We start from the raw sequence: 22,372 nt of genomic DNA, 5'->3' as shown, positions 1-22,372 counted from the left end.
TTCAATTACTTGGACCCCAAAAAGATGTCCTACCTGAAATACCTATGAGTATATGGAAGACAGCTAGCCCCCAAATAAGCGTGAATTATTCCATGTTGGAGTTCATACATGAAAAGCATATGAAGGAAACTCACGAGGCAATTATTACACAGAATAACATACATTTCATAGTATATTTAAGGGTTTTACCTACTTCAGTTAAATTTCAGCATCGTGTAATCAAATACTAGAGGTCCACACACAAAAAATTAATACTTAGACTTCTTTTCTGTATAACAGAAAGCTTCTGATATTTTCACATGGAATTTTATTTCGATGGAATGAAATTGAAGCTATTTTTACATAATGAATGTAATTACCAACACAGGTCTTGTTTTACTTTGGATATAGTAAAAAACACTATACTTAAGAGTCGCAACTAGTGTTTAACATACAACCTATAGTTTCATTTCTCCTTCATCTTTGGCAATTCTAATGAGAAATAGTTATCTATATCTAAAGAGTCAAAGTGCCCCAGACACCCAAAATAAAAATACGTGTTTAAGTAACTAGAAACTTATAGGGGCGCCTGGGTGGCTCAGTCCAGTTAAGCATCCAACTTTGGCTCAGGTCATGATCTTGCGGTTCGTGAGTTCGAGCCCAGCATTGGGCTCTGTGCTGACAGCTCAGAGCCTGGAGTCTGCTTCGGATCTGTGTCTCCCTCTCTCCCTGCCCCTCCCCTGCTTGTGCACTATCTCCATCTCTCAAAAATGAATAAACGTTAAAAAATTTTTTTAGAAACTTATCTGGATGTGACATTTTGTGCAGGAGTCACTGAATTTTTAGTCTTCTCGGTTCTGGTACCCATTCATTATGGGATGAACTGCAGCCTTTGGGAGCCAATGTGTCCCTTGGTCACCACTCACCACCCTCAGATGGCTGTTTTAGGAACAATGGATCCTGCTCCCTTTGCCCTCAAAACCATTATCTTCTCAACTTCCTGTTTACGGCCCCAAAGTCGCCCCTTCTACCCTCCCAGGTGGCATATAGGTAAGGTATCTAACCAGCAAGGAGGAAGAAGTACCACTGCTTAGCACCAAAGCCAGGCAGTCGTTCCCTAGTTGGCAGAGACTTAACCCTTTAATTTCCAATTATGAAGAAGCCAGGTGTCCCTGGAGGTTCCAGGACTTGAAGTATCTAAAAACCAGTGTGACCACAACAATTTATATTTAGCAAATAAGTCTGGCCCCTACCTCCCTAGCCCCATCCTTGATTCCTGCCAATTCCATCATGCATATAACAATGTACCCAGCATCCTCCTTTCCCTTTTCTTTCTACGGCCACCACCACACTCAGAATAGTCTTAGTTTTCACTATTGGCTGTTAAAATAGCTTTCTCATTGTTCTATCCATTTAAAGGCTTTTCTCTTTCCATTTATCCCAAGATCTATGTCCCGAAATTTCTATCTGGAAAAGCCAATTCTCTGCTCACCATTGCCTGCCAAGGGCTGTCCACAGTCCTTTTTCCTTTCTTTTTGGTACTGAAAGGCTGCCTATGAGCTGCTCGCAGTTCTCTGCAGACTTCTCCCTGAGAACCCCTCGGAAAGCACCCACTGACCTCAGAGAGCAGGACTAGTGTCCATGATGTCCCATCTCCAGATTTTGCTTATTTCCTCCCTCCGGCTAGAACCCAGTTCCTTACAAACCCACTAGTTAATCTCTTACTTATTTTCAAAACAGCTCTGGGGCGCCTGGGTGGCGCAGTCGGTTAAGCGTCCGACTTCAGCCAGGTCACGATCTCGCGGTCCGTGAGTTCGAGCCCGCGTCAGGCTCTGGGCTGATGGCTCAGAGCCTGGAGCCTGTTTCCGATTCTGTGTCTCCCTCTCTCTCTGCCCCTCCCCCGTTCATGCTCTGTCTCTCTCTGTCCCAAAAATAAATAAACGTGGGAAAAAAAACTAAAAAAAAAAAAACAGCTCAAACTCCTCCTATGCAAGGCACTTTGCAATTAATACTACATTGTCCTATATTTCAAACCTACCACTACATTTCCTAAGAAAAAAGAATCGTATCTTTTTTATTTATTTTTGAGAGAGAGAGAGACAGACAGACAGACAGACAGACAGAGAGAGCATGTGAGTGGGGGAGGGGCAAGGAGAGAGAGAGACTCTTAAGCAGGCTCCACACTCAGCACAGAGCCTGAGACTGGGCTGGATCTCAGGATCCTGGGATCACGACCGGAGCCAAAGTCAGGAGTCAGACACTCAACTAACTGAGCCATTGAGGTTGCCCCAAGACTCATATCTTTTAATCTTTATAGCCCCATACAGCTACCAATGTAGAGTCTAATTCATAGTAGTTGCTTGAAAAATATCTGGTAATTATATACATGCAACACCAATATGTATTTCTTCTGTTTTATATCTATCTTTATATAAATTCTTGGATCTTTATATATGATAAAGCAGTCCATTTTCAGAGTTTCAACTCTTAAAGATAGTGATTAACTTATACAGGCACAGTTTTTCATAATTACAAACATATTTTTCTCAAAAACATTTGTACTCATATGGACTTCCAATAAAACTGTACGCAATTTGAGTTTCAAAATCAAGGTTTATGGAAAATTAGTCCCTAAGGGACCTACAGCTCCTCATTAGAAATAAGAAATACGTTCTCTATTAAGTTAATGACCTACCTAACAGTGTTGCAGTTTACAACGTCTGCCTGACCAATCAATGGTTGTGGGACAGCTCACACAATTTAAAACTGTTTAGGTTCTTGAGTCTTTTTTTTCTTTAATGTTCATTTATTTTTGAGAAAGAGACAGAGCATGAGCGGGGGAAGGGCAGAGAGAGAGAGAGGGAGACACAGAATCGGAAGCAGGCTCCAGGCTCTAAGCTGCAGCACAGAGGCCAACGCAAGGCCCGAACCCACAAACTGGGAGATCATGACCTGAGCCGAAGCCAGACGCCCAACTGACGGAGCCACCCAGGTACCCCAGTTCTTGAGTCTTAAATAAATTGAATTCTGCTGTTGTTTAAAATCTGAAAATGAGAAATCTGAATACTACCAAATACGTTGATTGATTCCATTGCCTTTTTGAAGTTCTCAGAAGATAAAAAAAAAATTCCCAAAATAGCTAATTCAAGTCACCTAACACATTATCCTACATAAAATATTCTTTTGAGGTGGAAAATGTGTGAAAATTAAAACGTGTAATTTAGCAAAAAGTAGATCAATGGCGTACTAAATGTGCACATGAAAACAGACAACCATTGACTCTGCCTCATGACATATGTCAGTATTCTGGTTTTCATCAAACCACAGTGTTTTATAGCATTTGGAGCACGCATTTCTGCAAAGACCCATTGAAAGATGTCAGAAAAATGACAGACTGGGTATATTTAAGTACAGTGGAAAGAAACACTTCCCCTTTGACTCACAGGACATTAAGTCTATATTTAGAGAACTCATTTTTATGAGATTGGGATGAATTCCCTCATCAAATACTAGCTTCTGTATATATTTTTGCTCTTCTCAATTTTCTTACCCCTTCATAAAAATCAATATAATTTACTGTATAATTAATATGGTTACATTTAAAGCTGAAACATATTTACCTCCAAATTAAATTTAAATATCAGATATTTATAATCACATCAATCAACTAATTTCACTGAGGAGCCATGATATTGGAATACCTATGTTAAATCTTGTGGCTGATAGAATAATTGCTGTCAACAGCTCGGCTCTCTCCTGCCATGTCACATTGCCATGTGGAGGAGAAAGCAGAGCACAGATATGGGGCTTGACCATGTGACTCCTTTTGCCCAACAATACGTGGACACAATGGGCAGGTGACTCAAAGCGTTAAGGACCACTGAGCATTTCCTCTTACCCTCTAGCCCTCCCGTGACCCACCATGACAAAAGCACACCCCGACAGGGAGCTCAGCCCGCTCTCCGGAATCCAGTCCGGCCCAGCTGAGTCATGGCTGAACTACCCACCCAAGAGTGGGAAATAGATTTGTTTTTGGTGGTTTTTGGTAAGCCACTGAATTTTGGGGTAGTTTGTAATGCAGCAATTCTTTTGTTTTTAATGTTTATTTACTTATTTTGAGAGAGAGAGAGAGAGAGAGAGAGAGAGAGAGAGAGACAGCAGGAGCAGGGGAGGGGCAGAGAGAGAGGGAGGGAGAGAGAGAATCCCAAGCAGGCTCCATGCTGTCAGTGCAGAACCCAATGTACGGCCCGAATTCACAAACCGTGAGATCATGACCTGAGCCAAAGTCAAGAGCCAGATGCTTAACCAACTGAGCCACCCAGGCACCCCTGCAGCAATTCTTGAAGCAATAGCAATAAAGTCCTAAGAGAGAATGTTAGAGAACATTTACTCCTGCCCTGGAAATTGCATAAAAGGAATTTAAACATTCTTGGGCATCTGTTACCTGGTGGCATTATGCAAAACAGGGTAAGTCAACACAAGAGTGACTGCACAGCTTTTGGCGTCAGATGAAATATGATCTTGAACATTCCATTTAATCTTTCTCAGGCCCAGCTCTTTCTCTTTAGAATGGCAAGATGACCCACCCAGTAGGTTTACTGTGAGAATTTAACACAAGAGGCATAGAGCAAATCCTAAATAAATATTAACTATCATCATTACCTTATTTCAATTCCATAATAACACTGTAAGGTACGTTATTATAATTAAACAGATGTTTTTTAAAGTATATCCCATACAGAGGTGGCTGGGTGGCTTGATCGGTTGAGCATCTGACTCTTGATTTCAGTTCAGGTCATGCAGGACCTCACGGGTTCATGAGATCAAGCCCTGCATCCGGCTCTGTGCTGATAGCATGGAGCCTGCTTGGGACTCTCCTTCCCTCCCTGTCTCTCCCTCTCCAGAGTGTATCCCATAAAACATTGCCCTTTTTGAAAGGAATTGTTTTCTATACTGTCGCTATTTCCTGCAAATAATCCCGCACACATCACTCACCACATGTTCTTCTGCTCATGCTAGGCACTCTCCCCAGGTTGACTAGTTCTCTTCCATGTAGAGGGCAGCAGAGGCTGTTGTGGTTTTTGATGTGACTATTATGATTCTGATATGGCTTTTGATATCTATTTTGGGGGCAAATTTCAAGATGTGCACAGATATTCTTTTATTGTATTCTCATAGGCTGTGTGCTGACAGTTGGGAATTTAACAAATGCCAAGTCTACTTTATAGAATGTTAATGTCTGTAGTAGAATGCCATGCAGGTATGCCATTGGGCACTCATTAACTATTAAATTATGAGAATTCTAAAAATTCTCAGAAAGTAAAGCTTTCAAGGCAAGCTGAAGGCAATAGGCCTTCTCTCTGCGGTGGTCAACTGTCCGACATGAAAATCTTTCCACCCCTTTCCTGAACCAGCGGTCACTGGATTTCAGCACCTGCTGCTTTCTGATGGCTCCAATCTCCCACCCACCCATGTTCTGTCCTCTGCTAGTCACCTCTTTGTAGGTGTTTAATAAATGCTTGTTGAATTTAACCTAACTGAAGCTGAGAGAAAGCAAGTGACTCAAGCAAGGTCACACAGGAAGTAACAAGAGTGGAAAACGAACTGTTTGTTTTGCTTTTTAATTCCAATTCGCAGGCACTTTCCAGAGCAGTGTGCTTCTACATTTCCATCCTATCCAAACCTGCTCCCTTAGCTTTCCCAAAGGAAAGATTACTGACTTCACTAGAGACTATATTAACAACAGATTAGTGCACTGCCACTCCTAACTCTTAAAATTCTATACCTGGCATATTAGCAGGGATGAAATATAGAAGGATTAGAATTTCAAGAATCCTAGGCAGTTTGAGGAGTGACAAACCCACCTCCAAAGAGTAAAGTACACCCTCATGATGACCCAGTCAAAATTGTTCACTTTTCTATAGACACTTATCTTCTCTCACTGTGCATTTCTGCTGATTCCCATTGCTTTGTTCTCAAAAAGGCTATACATATATATTTAAAATGGCATGTATTTTAATATCTGGATTTCACATTATGAATAATTTTATAAGAGCAAAAGATTCTCTCGAATGTGATTTATTCTTCTTAGTCAAAATAAAACTAGTTAATGTCCATGAAAGTAACAAATATATATTCAACTCTCCTATGTTTTCTTTCAGTCTTATAGACCCTGAAAATCAAAGGTTATAGAAAAGTTTCTCTCGTTGCTGATTCTGGAGAACCTTTATTTTGATAAGAGTCGGTGCTAAACGCAATCTCTCTGAGAATATCAATTACAGCTGAGAGAAATGCTCTTTGTTGGTGTGACATTTAGTCCCAATGCTTTCTGCTACCCAGACTTCTTTTGATACTAAATGAATAAGGTGTTCTTCTGCCCAGTATTGGAACTTTTACACCTGCTACCTCTGGCATAAGGCAGAAATGAGAATGAAAATCTGCTCTTCCAAGAAAAAAAAATCAACAGAAGATATATTTTTTAAATAAAAAATGAGGTACTTCAAAATTATGTTATTTCAGGACTCCAAGTTCATGAAAATATTTACCCTAAATATGTGGTTTCAGAAAAGCTGTAGTATGTTCAAGAAGAAGCCACCTATGGATTTGGGGGGCAAATTTTTCTTAGGGTTCCTTAATATGATAGCAGGAAAACAACAATTTTGACTACCTCTTAAAAGTTATATGAGAATTGAATGAGAGTTCAAATGTATGAAAATATTTTCCAGCAAAGCATACTCAAATAGAAATAGATATTTTCCCATTACTCCTTTGTATTACTAACACAGCATTCATTTTAAGGCTCAAATCCATCCAAGCAGGCAATTGAAGTCTATCCAGGACACAGCTAGAAATCAAATATTTTTCTTCTTAAAACAAATGAATTATTTCATGTCAGGACGACTCTTGGAGCTTATATAACTAATGATGTTGACCAAGAAAGAAAAAAAAAAAGTCCATAACTTGCCTTTTGTATTTTGGAGAGGAAAAGGCTTAAGTGGCCAAGTCATTTTGTTTAGAAAAATAACTAGTTTCGTCTAAGTATTTTGCACAGCAGAAAATGATAGCTTTCAAAGAGCAGTAATGGCCAATTAGGAAATACATTTACCATGTTTTGATTTTCTGATTTTGCCTCCTTACTCTCTCCCATTGACTAAATCATGAATTTGCCGTTAAGGCCCTGCCATAGGAGAAGTTTCTAAGCAATACCAAAACTCATCGACCTCTTTAAAAAACAACAACAACAACAACTTTTTTTGGCCTGCCTTCCTCAGAAAGTATCTAGATAAAATAGTAAAACAGAAAACTAGAGTGGGTTACTATTCACTTGGAATAATTTGATGTTTGAACTAGTGACTATATACAATTAGGAGGCTAGGGCTCTTGGCAGAGAAACTTGTCTTCCGGCATAAGTCAGCAGTGAGGTGACTCAAGGTCAAGCCAATGAGCATCCTTCTAAAAGTCTTATTTTTCTTTTCCCTTTATAAAGCTATCATTCTTCCACCCAGCCTTAAGTAAGATGATTTAGAGTAGACAGAAGAATGAGTTTTATTACAAAATATAGTTTCTTATTTGCCAGGAAATGTGATCCTTGAAAAGACAAAGCACTCTTTTCCAAAGAAAATGAGATTTGCAACCACCTTGCAGCTCTCTGTCTTTACCAATTTAAGAGTTAATGGAAAATAGCTTGAGAATGTACCCATGCAGGGGGCCTAAAAATGCCCTGGTAAATCCCCCTGGTACTCTCGGTCGCTGCTGTATGATATTTCTCCCCTTCAGATATGTCTCTTGACCTTGAATCCCACACCAGGCTTGGAATTTAAATTTCCCTCAGAACAAAGGTTTCGGATCTCCTAGTTCCACCTGATTTGAAGTTCTCCTCCGCCAAGATCAGCAATGTGTGAAGACACTTCCATTAACAGTTCTCTTGGCTGACCACTCCCTCACGTGTGTCTTGGGACTCAGTCATCCTGGTGGAAATGTCTGTGTGTACATGCAAGAATAAGGGAGCTAGGGAGCTGTGCGCACGTATGTGTACATACATCAACAAATAAAACATCAACAAATAAAACATCCTCCTACATCAACGAATAAAACAATAACAAAAACTAGAAGCAACCAGAATTTTCACTAATAGGCAAATTGTTTATTAATAAAGCAATATATCCCTACCATAGGATATTATACACCTATTAAAATTCTTTTTTTTTTTAATTTGAGAGAGAGGCAGGGGGAAGAGGGGCAGAGAGAGAGGGAGAGAGAGAGAATCCCAAGCAAGCTCCATGCTCAGCGCAGAGTCCAACATGGGACTTGATCCCACAAACCATGAGATTATGACCTGTGCTGAAATCAAGAGTCAGACGCTTAACCCACGGAGCCACCCAGGCACGCCAGGCACTCCAATTCTCCACCACATATATTATTAAGCTAGAATCAGAGCTGTGATATATTCTTAAGGAGAAAAAACAAGAGAGAGGGAGAGAAACAGGATTATGAATGTGTATGCACATTTATAACACGGGTGTGTATACAAGCATGGGAAAACAGGGAAGTATATGCCCTAAATTTAATATTGATTAAAGCCAGAGGTTATGCTGAAGAACAGACTAAAGAGGAGTCACAGCACACACATATTTAGCTTACCTGACATCAATTGTATGTGTTTCAGTGTTGAGGTAAATACTTGGCAGTAAAGGAAAGTGAAATCATAACTTAAATAGTGTAGATATTCTGTTATTCCATCCAGTGAGTGGAGGTCCCAAGTGGGGACAAGAGGGGAGTGTGAAAGAGATGGTGTTTCCCTGGGCTGATGTCCTTGGTATATGTCTCTACTGTGAGCATCCCACCCAGCTAAGGGTCCCCAAATGAACAATCCAGCTAATACTCCTCTGATATCCAGCCAAAAACCAAAAATGGAGTAAACACAGAAACAGCCATGGAGTAAACACTCATTTACTAGTGTTTACTGTGCTAGACTGAGAGATGGTGTAATCAACTCAAACACAGGGCCTTCCTTGGAGATTTGTCAGGGGAATGTTTAAACTTCAACTGTCTGATTTTGTGCTGATATAGAATCTGTTCTCTGAATAAAATTCAACCCCACTGCACTGAGTTTTATCCATGCATTTATGTATTGTTTGACTTTTTGTAGCAGACATGTGTTGTGTTTTAATCAATTTTAAATACAGAGATAACTAAATAGATGGGAAACTTAAAAAATATTTAAGTACACAAACAATGCTTGTATTCTCTCTGGTAATTTAATTTCTGGCAACCAGATTTTGAAAAATTACATCTTTGCATAGAAATAATAACCCCATAAAAATAGCTAGGCAAAAAAAGCAGTATATGTTGAATATATAAACAGGTACGGGGAATATACATTCATAACTGGCCACTCGATTACTAGTAAATACACTTAAAGCAAAGACATACTCCCTTTTGCCTTAGCATAATCTCCTTAGAGATTCTAGGTTTAATAATGATAATAATAGCTCCCATTTAGAATGACAATTACATCGGCTGTTTTATTAGATGCTTCATGTGTATTTTCTCACTTAAATTTTGCAGTAACTCTCCACAGAGTATTGACAATATCCCATTTCAGAGATGAGCAAACTGAGCCTTACAGAATTCACCCAAACTTCTGGAATCCACACAGCAGGTAAACTGGGGTGGAACCCAGCCCTACCACTGTCACCAGTACAAGTTCTCAACCACCATACAAATGCCCCTATGGCCCTGTTTTACCAGACTTGAGCTTTTTGAATAAAACCACTGCTTCTGATAGGATTATATTTTTTAGCTGCCAGAAAACCCCAAAATGACAGGGGCTGAAACAAAATTAATTATTTTTATGTGTAAAACACAGTGCAGAGGCAGGCAGTTCAGGACTAGTGTGGCAGCTCCACATTGTCTCCAAAAGTCAGGACTCCTGTCTTGGGGGTGAGCCATCCTCATAGGTGGCCGCCATATTCATCTCTCGATGCAAGGGGGCCACTGCGACTAGGTGAATTCGAGGCAGGAAGGAGGGTATATGAGCAAAACAAACACCTCCCTGCAAGTCGGCTCCCTTTGGGAGCCCCCACAACGTCTCTGTTTACATCTCTTCGACCAGAATTTCATCACACGTCCACACTTAGCTTTCAGAAAGGGGATTCGCTGAAAAAGTGGGAGTTTTTAGAACCAGAGTGATTACTATTGAATCTTAAGTTATTTATGTTCCTCAGATTCAACAAGCCCAGCTCCAGTGTCTCCAGAACATTCAGCGATGTTCACTAAATACTCAAAAACTCTGTGAAAGTAAGTTGTTTTGACTTTGTTTTTGTATTGTGTTGTTTCTCCCATTTTTGTAAGATAAAGGAATGGGTTCTGGGTTCAACCCACCTGAGATCAATGCTTCAGAGGAGATGAAGGAACGGCCAGGAAACTCAGAAATCTCAGTGGAGGTGAGGGTCAGAAGCAGCAATGCACTGAGTGTAAACTCTGCAAATTTGCAGAAATCTTAGGGTTTCCAGTAAAGAAAATGACAAAAAAAAAAAAATTCCAGATTCAAAGACTAACCACACACTATTTAGGGCATGGCTCTAGAACCATAAATCAGGGTGAAGACTGCAGGGACAGGAAAGTTCCAGAACCATAAATCAGGGTGAAGTTTGCAGGGACAGGAACACAAAAGTCAACCTCCTGGGACAAAGATAGAAACCAGGGTCAAAAACTTAGACATCCAGTGAGCTGGAATGTTACCCAGTAAGTCTCAGGCTGGAGATGGCCAGGGCTGAGTGCTCAACCTAGCCTGGACACGATGGAGAAGGCACGCTGACTGAGCTGAGATAGTTCCAAAAACTCACTGACAGTCAAAGGAGGAAAGGTGAACATAGACTTAAATCCAGAAGAAGATACAACATGGGAGGAAAATCACTTCTTTGAGAGTCAATATCGTTTGACTGAGTATCAAGCGAGGGTAGAAGAGGGACATCTGACATAAGTAAGCATCCTAACTCCATAGACTCACTAATCACTCCTGCATTTAGCTAGGCAAATAATATTATTATCCCCCATTGATAATATTATTGTCCCCGTTTCTAGATAAGGAAACAGAAGTTGCAAACGTTTGAGTAACTTGCCCACAGTTGGCAAGTGATAGTGTCAGGCATCGAATGTAGATAATTGCTGGGCTATAAGTCACTTTTTATGATCTGGACCAGAAGCGTGGTGTTTCTTATCAGCAGTGGTGTGGGAAAGACTGGGGCCAGGGAAATTAAATCATGAAGATAAGCACTGAAAGGAAGGAAAAGATGCAGCACTGGCATCCTAGATGCAGCACAAGAACAGCCAGGTACTAATGGAGTTGGAACTTCTCTCTCTTGCCATCCACACATTACAGCATTCCTCCTCGTGCACGTCCCAGGACCCCAGAGATGCTCACATCCTTGTTCCTGGAACCCATCAATAGCTTACATGGCAAAAGGGATCTTGCCAATGTGATTAAAATTATGGATCTTGAGGATGTGACAATGGAAGAAACTCAGAAAGACGACATCACGAGAAGGATCTGACACCTCGTTGCTGGTTCTGAGATGTAGAAGTGTACATGCAAAGACCCAAGAGAGGCCTCTAGGAGCTCAGAAAGACCCCCAGCTGACAGCCAGCAAAGAAACATGACCTCAGTCCTACAACCACATAAAACTAAACTCTTTCAATGTCGAATGACCAAGAAATGGATTCTTTCTAAGAGTCTCCAGAGGGTAACAGACTTGCCACCAGCTTAGCCCTGGAGACCCTGTGGGACTTCTGACATACAAAACTATAAGAAAATACGTGTGTGTCGTTTAAGCCACAAGGTTTGTGGTAATTTGTTATAAGGGCAACAGAAAATGAATACAATGGCAGGAGATGGAATTGAGGAAAATGTCTTACTTCATAACTCCTCAAAATTCTTAGGACAGAGAACACTATCCAAAATCTCTGCTGCTATGGAATTAATCACGTGCCTCCAAACCTTGAGCATCAGGAATCACAAGGTCAGATTCGACAATCTATGTCTGAGTCCCAGAGAGCTGAGAAGCTTTGGGGATTAAGATATTAAGAGACATAGGCTGTCCATTTTAGCATCATGTCTCAAAGTATATGGGAGGCTTCTGAGAACCCTATGAAGGAGGTTTTTACTTTGAAAATTTAAATTTTGTAATATAAATAAACTCACTCCCGTATGTCCCCTTCTCTTTCTGGGGAAATTCTACTTGAAAAATAACCATGGAACTTCTCACATTGACACTACTTGATCTAAACACCATCATGTCATAAATACACTCTTCTAGATTATCACGGTGTGGGGATGACCTGGTCCCACGACAAGGTATTTCAGTCTCTATCATTGAATTGCAGAGTACTCTACAAACAAAGCAGTACAGATGGGAGAAAGTGAAGATGAAAATCTTTCATTTTTATGTGTCCCTTGAGGCAAGACAGGATGTACTTATCCAACATGGATGAACCTAAGAGAGTAGAACTAAAAAAAACCAAGAGGCTTGCATGAAGTGAGTGAGCTAGTGGTGGGGAACTCCTGAATGTGTTCTCCAAAACTAAGGACATGTTAAGACCATGATGAAAACACAAGAAAGGAGGTGATGCGGAAAGTGGGGTCTGTCTGTTCAACACAATCGTTTACTCAATGGGGTGGTAAAGAAGAGGCAATGGTCTTACGCGCTTGGTGCCCCATGCGGGGGCACAGAGGGAATATAAAGAAGCAACCATGATGGCAAATACCAAGGTGGAGAGGCAGACACAGTCAAAGGAGTGGGCAAGGAAGACAGAATGTGGTTTGAAGAAAGGAAGAGAAGGTGGAAAATGGAAAATGACTAAGAAAGGAAAAACCAAAGAGCCTATTCCACAAAATAGGCTTGGAGGGAATTACACAACTATCCAAGAAAAACACAACTGTGAGGAAAAGCAGATCAAAGAGTCCTAAGACTGACTCTAAAGAGCCAGGAAGTCCAGTTCTCATGAATAATCATATACAATTCTCACACTATTTGGGGCACTCGGGTGGCTCAGTCGGTTGAGTGTCTGACTCTTGATTTCGGCTCAGGTCATGATCTCACAGCTCATGAGTTCGAGCCCCAGACAGCACAAAGCCTGCTTGAGATGCTTGTTCTCTCTTTCTGTCTCTCTCCCAAAATAAATAAATCAACTAAAAAAAATGTCATACTATTTATTTAGCAATGTAAAAGAAATATCTGCGAGAAAAAAATGCTACTATTTATATAATAGGGGTATTTCCATGTATTTTAATTACTTTTATATTCAGTTTATATACATGAATCAATGTTTATAAGAATGTTTTATACATAGTATGAATTAGTGTATAAATGCATAATTATGTGGGTATTAAATATATTTATACATAAATATAAAAATTATTCTGAATAATACAATGCAGGATGCAAGGTTCTTTATATCCATAAAGATGTTCCAAAAAAAGAATCTAAATTTCAGAGAAATCAGATGGCTGGCTCAAGGTTAAGGATACAAACAATTTAACCCAAGTTAACAGTTCAGACATGATCCATCTAGTCCTAGCTCCACCACCAATAAAGTCCAAATTCATTTGGCTAGCTATAATTCTTCATTTTTACAGCAATTTCAGATTTCAAAGAAGTGTTTTTTCTCTAATAAAGATTTTTAGCCATTGATTAGGAGTCATCTGGTTCTTTTTCCTGACCTTCATTCCACCAGTTCTATCACACTTCCAGTCACTGATTTATCATTTTACTCATCCGTGGGTACTAAAGCATGTTGACTGTACCTTTAAAATTCATAGTCTTTAAAATTTATCATAGTTCTGGGGCGTCTGGGTGGCTCAGTCAGTGAAGCATTTGACTCCGGCTCAGATCATGATCTCGCGGTTTGTGAGTTCAAGCCCCGAGTCGGGCTCTGTGCTGACAGCTCAGAGCCTGGAGCCTGCTTCAGATTCTGTGTCTCCCTCTCTCTTTGCCCCTCCCCTGCTCACTCTCTGTCTCTCTCTGTCTTTCAATAATAAATAAAGGTTAAAAAAAATTTTTTTTAATTTAATAAGAAAAATTTTTTAAAAATCATCATAGTTCTTATTCTCACTCCCTTGGGCTACAGTTTAAATAGTATCTAAATGGAGTTTCTCCCCATCAAGTGTCTACCCCAACTTGCCGTGCCCTCAGACAGCCTGTTAATTTTCACGGGTCAGAGTACTAACCATTGCTCCCATGTTCAAACCACATCATGGCTCCTATATGCAGCTTAATTAAGCACAGACTTCACATTCAGGTTCAGAGCTCTCAAACGGTATGTCCTACTGTAACTCAAAATATCTTCCAGTAGTTCCCCCACAGCCCTAAGATCCAGCCAAAGCCAAACCTGGATACCTCACTAGTTCCCAAGCGCACCCACATGCTTTTATGCCTCCAAACCACTGCTTGAATTTTTCTTCCCTGAGAATTCCAATAGTCCACCTTTTGGACTAAAAACCTCCCTGTACACAAAGATTTATGTCAAAAGCTACCTGTTTCTCAAGTGTTTTAACCACAATATTTAATTCCTGTCTCCATAGAACTCTCACAGAAATTTATAGAAAGTATATTCTGCATTGCATTACAGGTATTTGGTATTTCTTTTCATCTCCCTATTCAATGGGAAGTTGTCATATGTTCCACATCTTTTTTTTTTTTTTTGCTACGATGAATTACGCTGTTCTAAGCATTTGTGTCAACTTTTTTTTAATGTTTATTTATTTTTAAGAGACAGACACAGTGTGAGTGGGGGAGGGGCAGAGAGAGAGAGGGAGACACAGAATCCGAAGCAGCTCCAGCTCTGAGCTGTCAGCACAGAGCCCAATGCGGGGCTCCAACTCACAGACTGCGAGATCATGACTTGAGCCAAAGTCAGACGCTTAACCAACCGAGCCCCTCTTTTCCACATCTTTATACCCCCTTCAACAGCAGAGGATCTAGTAAATATACAGCACTCCATAAGTATTTGCTAAATTCAATTCAATTAGTTCTTCCCAGTTACTAAAACTGAAACTCATTTAAGTGATACATTTCAAAAATGATTCGAATAGATTTAAAAAAACCAACACCAATATTTTAGGTCTGTCTGGGTGGCTCAGTTGGTTAAGCTTCCAACTCCTGATTTGGGCACAGGTCATGATCTCATAGTTCCTGAGACTGAGCTCCATACAGACAGCACAGAGCCTGCTTGGGATTCTCCCTTTCCCTCTCTCTCTCTGCCCCTCCCCTGCTTGCTCTCTCTCTCTCTCTCTCTCTCTCTCTCTCTCTCTCTCAAAATAAATAAATAAACTTAAAAAAACCAATATTTTATTTAAGTGTAATCATACTTGTTCAGGGGATTATTCAGAGATGCTCTCAAATACTAGCTGAAAGTTTGTTTTTATAAAATCAAACATTTTACTCTTAAAGAAATAGCCCACCCAAATTAGTTTACTTCTCATTTGACTGTGACACACACAGGAACAACTTCTGAGCCAGACCTTTACACTACAGAAGTCCAAGGAAGATTCATGGACCACGAACAAGTGGAAACTGGAAGAAATAAACCACTTATGACAGTATACACATAATCACTTTCAAGCAGGCTCAAACTAAAATAAGTATCTTTCTTATGATTCACAGTATAAAAATCCCAAAGGACTTAACTTTCAAAGGGCATGGTGTATCTAATACAGCTGCTCTGAGGCTTGGCCAAAATAGCTATCCTTGCTCGACCTTTTGAGCTTTGGATCAATAACAGGCCCAGGCTACATGACAAAAACCAAACTGCTCTCACTGTATCAAATGTACAACAAAGACAAAGCCAGGCTATCTAGCTACCCATCTACCTATGCATCTATCTATCCATACGAGTTCACATTTTGTGCGTCACTGTAATAATATTACGTTATAGACATCCACACACATTTATATGTACTGAGCACTTTGTGCAAAACACTATTCTAAGTATTTTACATGTGTTAATGCTCACAACAATCCTGTAAAATAGGTAATGTTATCACTCTCATTTCGCAGATGAAGAAATCAAAGCTCAGAAAGTGTAAGGAATTGCCAAAGTTCACACAGCTATTAAGTGGTGGGGCTGGGATCGGCGTCCTGAACTCTTTCCCCCAGGGCCCAGAGTATTAATGACTCAGTGATACACTACCAGGAGCAGGATTTTCTTTTCTTCAAAGGGGTTGGGGGAGGTCTCTGAAAGCTACTCTATTTCTGGAAAGCGCCATAGAGGTAAAGGCCCAGGTGCACATAAAAACATAAAAGGCAACTTGCTATGTTTCTATCTTACTCGCTATAATATAGGAACTTGTTCTTGAAGATGGAATTGAAAAGCTCAATTTGAAGCACAGAACAAGGGACGCAAGCTGGTGAGCACCTCGAAGGCGCTGTGTGTAAAGATCTCATTCGCCTGGGAGATGTATTCAGAGCATTTGCGGGCACAGATTCTCACCAGGCCCAGGAGAGCAGGCCTCGATGGGCATCAGTCACAAAGGTGAGAACTGCAAATGAACACAGTTATCTCATTCAGCCTTGAAATAAAGAGAAGCATTTTGCCTCCAGGGGAACACACACGTATGCAAACAAAACCACGCATGATTCAGTGCTGTTCGTATCAGGGAGGAAAGAATGCAGTGAGATGTTATAAGGAAACAACACATCACTTTCCAAGGGAGATCAACAAGACCACTACATACCATAGCATACCCTCTGCATAGTTTTGCAGAAAGGACCCAGATAAGCTTCTTCAATAGGGAACTTTTATCTGACGACACCTATAACTAGTTTCACCCGTTCAAGACTGCATCTTTCTTCTTACGTTTCCAATGAAAAAATGTGTTCAGAACCCGTGATATTGAAGAGGCCTTGCCAGAGGCAATACAAGCCAGAGAAGTCAGGTAACAGTGGAATTTGGAACGAAATATTAGACAATACTTAGCTTTCATTCCAAAGGGCTGTCCTCAATAATACAGCAGCTTGTGGAACTGACAAAGAGTAACAACCTGTGGCATTCAGTACCCTTGAAGGGCTGAGCCACAGCCTTCACAGGGTAAACAAAGCCACATAGAAGCACCTGTTCCTCTCCAAATGACTTACATGACTACTTTTCCATTGTGCGTCTTAAGTATTCTCACTATGCACTTCTGGGCCCAGGTGCCAAGCAAAAAACCATTTTGCTATAAACTCACTCTTCATCACTGTTAGTGTTGGACTCTTCACTACATTGTGGGTAAAATACGTTGTGATTTTTTTCCCCCACAAACTTGCCAAACCCTGGTTAGAATCCATTGTGTTGTCCTTTTACTAACAGAGGAGCATCTGTATCATTCACAGCCACCCAACAGAAGTTCTGGTCCTAAGTCAATGAATGGCCCTAAGCAAATGTGAAAGTGGTATAGGCTGGGGGGGGGGGGGGGTTCTCTATGAAGAGATAGCTTGACCCATTCCAATATCACAACCTGAATCACTCCTTAAAAATGTACAAGAACAATGAATTTATTTTGACTCCACTCCTTCCAAAATACCAAGCTTCACTGCAGCTGAAAAACCCAAGCGGCTAAAACAACACAAAAGCAATCGCTTCTAAGTAGATTTGGGTCTGCTTATTTTTTCCCTTGTTACAGTCTTCTGATATGCACTTCCCTCTGGGAACTATACCCTAAGAGGAAGAAGGCAAATCAGAGTTCAAAGACACAACCTACCGCGGCTGGATTTTAGGAAGGTAATATTCCCCCTGCGTTTCCTTGGTAAAAATAAAATACCGGTTTATGTTCTGCAAATATGATTAACATACGCGATTGGGGTAGAGGAACCCACCAGCTTAACTCCGTTGGTGAGGAAGTTTGGAGATTTAAGTGTGTAATAAGGAACTAAAATAGAGGCAAGCTAGAGTTATAATCAAGTGAGTGAATCTTACCAATATTAGTTCTACTTAAGTTTGGACCCTGAGGCGGAGGAAAGTATTGAGACACGTGGTTCCAGAGTGGAGGAGGTTAGGAGGACCCACGCGCGCGAAGTCAGTCACCTCCTGGAGAGCTGTCTTAGGGGCCCCCTCCCGCCGGCTCTCCCCGAAAAGTGGCAGAAACCCCTGCGGGGAGTGCGCCCCCGGCGCCCGCGGTAAGCCGCCCCCCCCCTTACCTGCGCAAGTGCTCCCGTCGTACGTCTCGCACACCCACTCGTGGCACTCGCACAGGGGCCCGAAGAACACGCCGGGCTCGCTCACGTGACAGATGCAGACCCCGCAGTCGCACCGGCCGCGGCCATGGCACAGAGCGCCCCCTGGGGGCTGCCCGGGCGCGCGGCACCGGCGCTCCGATTCGGCCCGGGACAGCCTGCACGCGGTACCCGGCCCAATTCTGCAAGGGCGACAAACCACAGCAGGGCCATGGTCAAGAGCAGACACAGCCCCTTCTGCTCTGAGCCCACGTTCCCCCCAACCACCCTTTTGGCGACGTTCAACTTCACAGAAAGGAAGTCTGAGGTTCCACATTTCTCCGGGGCCAAGCGAGCACCAGCCATGGGCCATCACAAGAGAATGACCCAAACGTTGAGGGGTAACCTGCACACCTAGGAATAGGACCGCCTTCCAAGTGGACAGAGGTGGTCCAGCCCTGCCTCTTGATGGCTTGGCACAGAATCTTATATGCACATTTTGATTAAATGCAAATGAATGCAAAGCATGACATTTGGCTGACTTTTCAGTACACTTTAAAAAGTCCCATTGCTGGGACACCTGGGTGGCGCAGTGGGTTAAGTGTCAGACTTCAGCTCAGGTCATGATCTCACCGCTTGTGGGTTGGAACCCTCACCCGGCTCTGTGCTGACAGTTCAGAGCCTGGAGCCGGCTTCAGATTCTGTGTCTCTGGCTCTCTCTGCCTCTCCCCACTTGCTCTCTCTCTCTCTCTCTCTCTCTCTCTCAAAAATACATAAACATTAAAAGAAATTGTAATAAATAAATAAAAGAAAAAGTCCCATTGCTATCTGATGGCCAGGAGCAGCCTTTTATGAAAAAGAAGAGAGGGATATGGAGGAAGAGCTATAGATGTTATGATAGTGTAGGACATAATATTTTCCTAGTTGCATTAAGCAGTGCTTATAAACTTTAAAAAAGTTTAGTTATTATCATGTGCCTCAAAGACCCTTTCAAAAGGCAATACAATAATGTAATGCAGACCCTGTGAAATAATTCTGCCTTATAGGCTATGAGCACACACAGGTAGGTACACAGGATTTCCTCAATCTCACGGCAGAAGTTCCTCCTGCTATGTACTAAACTAGGAGGAGATTATATATCTATATTTATTCACTGTATTTTTCCGAAGCAAAAGTAAAAGGACAGACGGGAAGCAACACACAGTGCAGACATATAAGGAATAAGAACAGGTTGGAAAGAGTTTACCCCGTGGCCAACTTTCTAACTGCTCTTGGCTTTGGGCAGCCATCCTGCAAACTCGAAGCCCTGCCACACAAAGCAAGGCAGGTCGGTCTCAAAGAACAACAAACCAAACTTACCTCAGAGATGGCGAGAAGCTCTGAGGAACAGCTGACAGCCCCGCGAAGAGAAGGGAGGAGGCCAGCAGCAAGAAGTTCCTGATGGCTGCAGGACGCATGCTGAGCTCAGGGACTGTGCGGACGAGCTGCGCTCCTGCAGGGTGGGGCTCCCGGTGTGTGGGGGGCTGGGGGGGAGGCGCTCGGGGCGGGGGGCGGGGGGTGGGGAGAGGTGCCACCGGCGCAGACCGTCCCGCAGACGGACACACAGACACCAGACACCGGGACGCGCGGGTCGGGCCTCTACCAGGAGGGGCGAGTGCCTTGATGAGCTGCCTGCCTGTGAGGATTTGGGCAGCGGCACCGCTCTGGGCGGGGTGCTGGTACCAAACCCCTCAAGTGCGGAGTCTAGGCAGAGGAGTAATTAGAAACAGTTGTACAAGCAGATGGTTTATTTTGACATTAAAAAAAAAAAAAAAAAAAACCTGTCCTGTCACAGATTTAGGAAAATCATTTCTTTCTTCAGTGCAGGCCCAGAGATGCGGGGTATTTGGGCTGGTTGGTATTCAAGGCACAGATAAAATAGTCCCTTAGATGTGAAAGGGGGGAAGGGGAGGGCTAGTGACGTCAGCGTGAGCACTTAGTAGGGAATTATTTCCCCCAAGGGCTTTTTCAGAAGGTGTGTTATTTGGGGTATGAGTTCTAGGGGGCCAGCGCAATGGACGAATATAACTTTTTCTTGTACTTTTTACTCTTTGTTTTAAGTGATGGGTTTTTCATTTCTTAAGCCTTTAACAAGTATGTCATGATTCTGGGTGTTTGGGCCAGTAGCTTATCACACCACATTTTTTCTTGTCTTGGACGGTTCAGATCTTAGTCGTCCCAAATTCACCCCATTTCCCCCCCTCCCCCCCTGCACCAAGTAGGAAGAAAAAAAATAAAATGTGAGATTCTGGCATCAACTGCACTGAAATATCATCAGTGTCACTTATGAAGCACCTACTATGCGCCAGTCCCTTAGTATATTTTATCTCCAATGTCAACAATAACCACTCATTCCTATACTCATTTGGCAAGCCCAGGTTCAGCATGTATCAGGTACCAGGCTCCGTGCCAGATGGAACGGACACAACTAGAGAATTAAAGAGGCATGATCCCTGTGCTTGGAATCCAGTGGGCCAGTGGACATTAATCAAACAAAAGCAAATATAAAAGACAAAGTGCAATGAAAAAAAGAGTGCAGTTCCCTCCAGAGTAGCTGGAGGTGCCTGACCTAATCAAGATGGTGGAATTTGAGCTAAAGGATGAGGGCTGAAGAGAAGAAAATTGGGTGGGAATGGGGAAGGGGTGGAAGAGGGAGAGAAGCGTTCTTATCACCATAATCAAGCTCAAGAAACCGAGAGCAAAAAATGACCTCTTGCTCAAAACGTGACTGACTTGCTCAGATTCCTACAGGAAGTTATAGTGGGGGCTCCAGCTGAAATCTGGGAACTCAAAGCCCATACACTGTCCTCTACACTGTGTGGTCAACTGGGGAATGTAGTGGAGGGTGGCATGAAAGGGTAGAAAATGTTCTTTCTTAGGTCTAAGCAGAGCACTTCAGAGGCAGTGGCTCCTCACCAACTAGAACCATCCAAGCTACTGTTGTGTGGCCTCAACATCCAGATAAGCTGTAATAGGATGGGATATCTCCCTGTTATTTACATGAACAGACATAAGACTACCCCCAGCATTTGCTTTCTGAGGCAAGAAGGCAAAGAAGTTCCCCCATTGAGAGCTTACCCCTTTTCTCCTGTCTCCCCAATCTCTCTCTCACCAGGAGGGGTCTGGGCCACAACAGTAACCCACACAGCTAAGCCTTCTCCAAATGGCTGACCCTTTGTCAACCCTTAAGCCCAGGCACGTGCACACTGGTGAGGGGATCTGCCATCAGGAGGACGCACTGGGGAAGGGTGTACATGGGTCAGAAAGTGGTCTAGACAGGGAATTCTGGAGTCCTGGGTACTAAGAGTGTGGTTAAGAGGGAGTGACATAGGCTATAGGTTGGTAAGTTCCCTGGGTCACATGAACTGCTCATCCTGGGGGTGGGGGGTGAAGGGTTGCATTTGGAGGAGAGACACTAAACAAGAGACACTAAAAATCCTTCCTTTGGAAGGAGTCACTAAACAAGCCATTCTCAAAGTATGATCTGTGAACCAGCAGCATCGGCAGCACCTGGGAACTTGTTAGAAATGCAAGTTCTCAGGCCCAACCCCAGACCTACTGAATCACAGGGTGCCTTTAAAAATATTCTGAGAAATTTATCTGAGAAGGCTTGCCAAGCTCAGGGCCCAGGGCTGGGGCCACGGATGCTAGATCTAAGGGTGGATTTACACTCACTCCTGGTTCCACTTCCAGAGTTGTATCCCCTCTCAGCCACGTGGAACACTATGAGGATGTAGGAACAGGCTCTCCTGCCAACATCTAAAAACCTTGGTGACTCAGAGAATATGGGAAGAGTAGAAGAGAAGCATCAATTCCAAAGCCTGACTAGGAATTTGCAGTGAAAACATGGAACTTGTAACAAATGAGTCATGTGTTACTTTCTGCGTCTTTTCTGAGAGGGAAAAGAAGAATCACTGTGAAATACGGACCTGATGTTTGAACGTTTCGTTCATGAATTAGGGCAATTCTTTTACCCTGTGGTATTTTCATACAGTGTGGTGTGCAGTGAGGAATATCATCGTTAAGAGTGTGCAGCCATGAAGATCGGAGGTGCTAGGTGACAGAAAGCATTTAAATGTTCAGATCATTATATTACTGTGACTCAGAAATAATACTCCCAGCAAGTTGAAATAGTTACATCGTGGCTGCCTTAGTGACTCAGTAGA

At 42.3% G+C, this 22,372-nt stretch overlaps 1 protein-coding gene across 2 annotated transcripts in view; it reads right to left on the bottom strand.

The window, feature by feature from the left end:
* ITGBL1 (integrin subunit beta like 1) overlaps positions 1 to 19,874 on the bottom strand; it is a 207,323-nt gene extending 187,449 nt beyond the window's left edge. The window contains exons 1-2 of one of the 2 annotated variants that reach the window (XM_019829193.3): positions 19,527 to 19,874; positions 18,153 to 18,370 (exon numbers count right to left, since the gene is read on the bottom strand). In XM_019829193.3, the coding sequence (XP_019684752.2) occupies positions 18,153 to 18,370; positions 19,527 to 19,624 (316 nt within the window). In that variant the 5' untranslated portion in view covers positions 19,625 to 19,874. The remainder of the gene's footprint in view (positions 1 to 18,152; positions 18,371 to 19,526) is intronic. The other variant, XM_011280788.4, reaches the window with a different exon arrangement.
* Between the last annotated feature and the right edge of the window lie 2,498 nt (positions 19,875 to 22,372).

The sequence above is a fragment of the Felis catus genome, chromosome A1, assembly GCF_018350175.1.
Source record: "Felis catus isolate Fca126 chromosome A1, F.catus_Fca126_mat1.0, whole genome shotgun sequence".
NCBI lineage: Eukaryota > Metazoa > Chordata > Mammalia > Carnivora > Felidae > Felis > Felis catus.
The sequence above is the reverse complement of the archived record's forward strand: the minus strand, read 5'-3'. Positions and strand labels throughout refer to the sequence as shown.